Source organism: Varanus komodoensis, unplaced genomic scaffold (genome assembly GCF_004798865.1).
Source record: "Varanus komodoensis strain SLA01 unplaced genomic scaffold, ASM479886v1 scaffold42, whole genome shotgun sequence".
NCBI classification, from domain to species: Eukaryota; Metazoa; Chordata; class Lepidosauria; order Squamata; family Varanidae; genus Varanus; species Varanus komodoensis.
The window spans coordinates 686870-691270 of NW_025335972.1; the positions used below are offsets into that span (position 1 = coordinate 686870).

Consider the following 4401-nt stretch of genomic DNA (forward strand, 5'->3'; position numbering starts at 1 on the left):
CCGGGCGTTTTCTTGTCCCAGAGACGTCCCTCCGCTGGCTCACCAGGCCCCCAGGCAGCACAGGGTAAGCTGGCAGGCGTGAGCCTTTGGAGGGCGGCAGCTTAACAGAGGAGCAGCTGGGAGGGTTCTAGCACTCCAGTCCTGCTTTAGTAACCCCTCTGTGCAGAGGAGGTGAAGAGCTGGGGTCTGTGTGGAAGTCTCACCCTTCTGCCCATGTATTTATGACCATTTACATGATCAGTTAACTTGGGGGAAGAACTTCGCATGGCCTGAGGCTACTGGGAGATGCAGGAGGAGGAATCTCCTTACTGTGAGCAAGGTTATCAAGGAACTTCCCCCATGCACCTTTCTCTCTCCCTGTTATTAAGAATGCAGAGAGCTGGGGCAGGATTCATCTGCTCCCCCCCAATTCATTCCCTCCCCCCCAAAACACTTAAGTAGTAGCACTGTTAAATAAATTGGGAGTTGAAGCAAGCTGAGTCACTAGTCCCTGGCAAAGTCAGGTGGTGTTGACTCATTGCGCTTTCAACCAGAAAGACTGCCATAAACAAATCCACCTGGCTCTTGATGCTCTTGGATGGAATTCCTGGCTCCACACAGAGCAATGCAGTGTTCTTCTAAATAGGCAGCCATTTCTTTGCAAGGGGAGGTGAGACAGTTGTCCTCAAGGAAAGCCTCTGGGCTGCTAAGTGGGAGACAGGCAGATTCTGAACCCATCACAGGCACAGAGCTGTCCTACTGAAAATAGGCTGTCCTACGTCCTACTGAAAATAGGCACACAAGACTGCAACAATTTGTTTCCATGTACCAACCACTGAGCACTTTCCACCAGGGTGTGTCCTCATCTTAATGAATGAAAAGGAGAGATGTGCCATCTTTATTTTCATCTTAGGCAAAGATGAGACCCTCTTCAACCTGCAGACTGAATTCCAATTTGGAGAAATAGGGAGGGGGGAGGCATATTGTAGTGGGGGGGCATATCCAAAAGCAAAAGGAGCATGGCCAAAAGCCGGAGGAAAAACCTGCCAGCATATGGCAGCTTTAAGCCCTCACAGCCAATACTAAGTCTCAGAGAAGGCATGTTGACCTTTAGAATGGTGGGAAGAAACTGCACAAAAACTGCCAACCCAAATAATTAACTTTTGGGAGAAATAGAGTGGGGCCAAGGATAAGGAGGTGGGGTCATTTTGACACCCCCCCACACACAGCTGGGTTGGGACCCCTGGGGCCTGAGGCTCCACACCCCTGATTTCAGGCACCAAAATGCCTTGGGCTGGTCTTCTGCTGTAATGCCCTGGATTCTTTGTCCAGGTAAGCAGTCACTATTTTCAGGAAAACAGGTTGTGCAGCCCGCCTTGGGTAAAGTAGCCTAATGATCTTTGATTCTTCCTTTCCCCCAGGGAAACGCCCCAAGAAGGGGCTAGCCACAGCCAAGCAGCGACTGGGACGCATTCTGAAGATCCACCGCAACGGCAAGCTGCTGCTCTGAGCATCATCCCATCAACTCCAGTCTCATGCCCCTTGGGCACCAGAGGATGGGTGAGGCACAGAGACTTGGAGGCACTGTCTCGGTTTTCTCAGAGAGCTGCTGGGATGACGGGGTGTGGTTGAGGCCCGTGCTCCCTTCCACTTCCTCCTGTGGATCCGAGCCAGGACTGCGTTGCCGCACCACAGGAAGCACTGAATAAGGTTGGCAGCCGCTCTGGCATTGTTGAGCTGAACCACGCTGGCTTCCCCGGGAGAGGCAGATGGTGCAGGAAGCAGAGGGCTCACCCATGCCCACTGCCTTTCCATCCCTACCTCGACCCGCTGCACCTCCTTGTTCTGGGGCTGATACCTCTGTAGAATTCTTCCCTCTCTCTGCCAAATCGCACACAAGGACATTGGCCTTTTTTCTTCCCAGCAGCTTCACCCGCCCTTTGTATTTTGCTGCTGCCCCCAGGTCCTGTGAAACATTTTTGTTGCTTTTCTTTTTAAACGGCTCATTCCTGGTAGGAAGCAACTGATCAGTGAAGCAGGCAGCCCCTTTTCATCCTCCCCTGTCTTCTGGGGACTCTGTAGCTTCCTTCCAGACACACCTTGGGAGAATGAGATGGGAGAGCAGCCACAGCCCTGTGCCGTGCCACGTGGAGGGTCATCCAGCAGCTTGGTAGACCCCAAGAAAGCAGGACAGAGACCATTCTTTTCAGAAAGGCAGTGGTATTTTTCGGGGTGCTGCTCTTCATTAGCTGGTGGCTGGGGGGTCAGAGCATAGGTATGGGCTAGACATGCCCAAGGAATGGATTTTGAAACCTCTGGTCAGGTGGGAAGGCACATTTTGCAGGATAGAGATGGGTTGGTAGCTTCAACCCAAATTATCTCTACCCTTTTGGAATACTAGGGTGGGCCAATGCTTCATGATCCCCCAGATAATAAGCTCCCCACCAATTAAAAGCTACTTTGTCTGAGAGAAGACTTCTTCCTGGCTTGCCCATCTGAGTATGAGAAGGGAGTTCTGTTGCTTTGGCGTGTGTTTGTTTCCTTTTAATCTTAACGCTCAATCCTCCACGTGTGGTCAAAAGTAGTACAGGCCAATATCTGCTACATCGGATGGAAGTTCCTGCCACAGAGAAGGAGAGACTCTCCCTGGCAGGTTTCTCTCTGTGGTGCAAGAGTTTCCAGTAGGCTTCACTTTTGTTCCTGTTCAAGATCTCGCCTGTTGTTTTTATAGTTTGGGCCTAAAGCAGCCTCCACTCCGTTCCCCCACCCAGCCCCATTCTTTAGCGGCAGGGAGGGCACATGCCCCCAAAGCAAGGACTTAAAAGACATTTCTACCCAGCTGCACGGCTCAGTTTATATGGCTGTGTACCATATTTTTACGCCAGACTACAGCAGGCTTTGTGTAAATGTTTGAATTCTATTTTTAGGCCTCTCTCTAGAAATGTGTGTTTAAAAAAATGAAATGAAGCTCAAACTTTTTATATATATATATAAATATATATATATTCAGGGTTAGAATAAAAAAACCTTTGTTGGTTTCGTGTGGTTGAATGCCTTGAAGCAGTGGTGGTGAGGTTCCACTTGTATTTCTCTAGAAGCAAAATCCTTCTGTTATCTCAAAGTTTGTCCTCTGGAGAGGTTGGTGTTTAGGTGCAAATTTAGGGCAGCTTCTACTCGTACAGAGTGATCACTGTTGATACACAAGTGCCCAGTCCATTTTGAAGGGTACATATGCACTTTGCTTTTAAATTTAGAGCTTAACTGCAGGGGACTGACCATTTATTATGAATATGTACACCAGTGCCAACAAAATGCCTCTCAACAAAATGACTTCTGGAGAAATTTGTTATATTCTTTCAAATTAGGTGAATGACTTGCAAATCAAGTTGTATAGGCCAGTTTTCTTTGGCCTCTTGATGACATGATTGAGGCCAAGGTAGTGTAGCAATTTAATCAAGGGTGGGCCGCTTGCCGTCCTCCAGATGCTTTGGCCTAAGCCCCTGTCATCCCTCACTGCCAGCTTTGCCAGCTAGGGATGATGGCCTATATCTGGAGAGCTGCTAGTTGCCATCCTGCTTTACATTACTACATTACCGAGGTCTCTGTTGTGTCATCATGTAGCCAAAATAAATTGGCCTTCACAGTTTGATTTTGATCCAGGCAGGAAGCAGCAGTCAGAGAGAAGCATGGCCTCAACCTATATTTTGTAAGACTTTTAAAGCTGTTCCTTTTGGGATTGGAGGAATTTTGTCCCACCAAATTTTGTCCCAATCTGTGTAATCCTATTTAAAATATTTGGACACTGAAGCTAAATCATTTCCCAGTCTCTCCTTAAGTATGTTTTAAAGGACAATTTGATGAATAACCTATCCGGTATTAAGGACACATACACCAACTGCTTGCCCCAGCCCCAGCCCTCATCCCATTATGTAGCATTTCCCTAGTGTGGGACAGGGCCTAGTAGTAGGTCTCAGACAACCTTCAGGAGCATCTCAGTCCCACAGACTGCCCAGTGCCTCTTTACTCAGCCACCCTGTGCCATGACAGCATCATGTAGAATACATAGGCAGGTGTAGTAGAGAGTAAGGCTATTATTATTTTAAAAACTCAAAACTAGGAAACATGAGGAAAGGGATGAGAGGGAAGCTGTTATAAAGAGGAATGAATGCAAAAACAGCAGGCAGGTGAGATGAAAGACACTGGTGACTGGGGACAGGGCAGAAGTTAAGTGTGAAAGAAGAAGGGGAGAATAAATCATATAAGATTGGTAAGAAAACTAAGAGAGGCATTTGGCAGGAGGAGAAAAGCAATATACAATCAAGTTATCTGTACTTAGAGTAGAAGTTTTGGGGTCAGTGGGAACATTTGAGATTGTGAGTGTTTTTCATGGGTGCTGTTTGTTCATAAAATGGTTGCTCAGTC

General features: G+C 47.8%; 1 protein-coding gene across 1 annotated transcript in view; it reads right to left on the bottom strand.

Moving 5' to 3' along the window:
* Positions 1-4380: 4380 nt before the first annotated feature.
* Positions 4381-4401, bottom strand: part of PHF8 (PHD finger protein 8) — a 29071-nt gene continuing 29050 nt past the window's right edge. The window contains exon 22 of the mRNA XM_044443418.1: positions 4381-4394. Within this exon, the coding sequence (XP_044299353.1) occupies positions 4381-4394 (14 nt within the window). The remainder of the gene's footprint in view (positions 4395-4401) is intronic.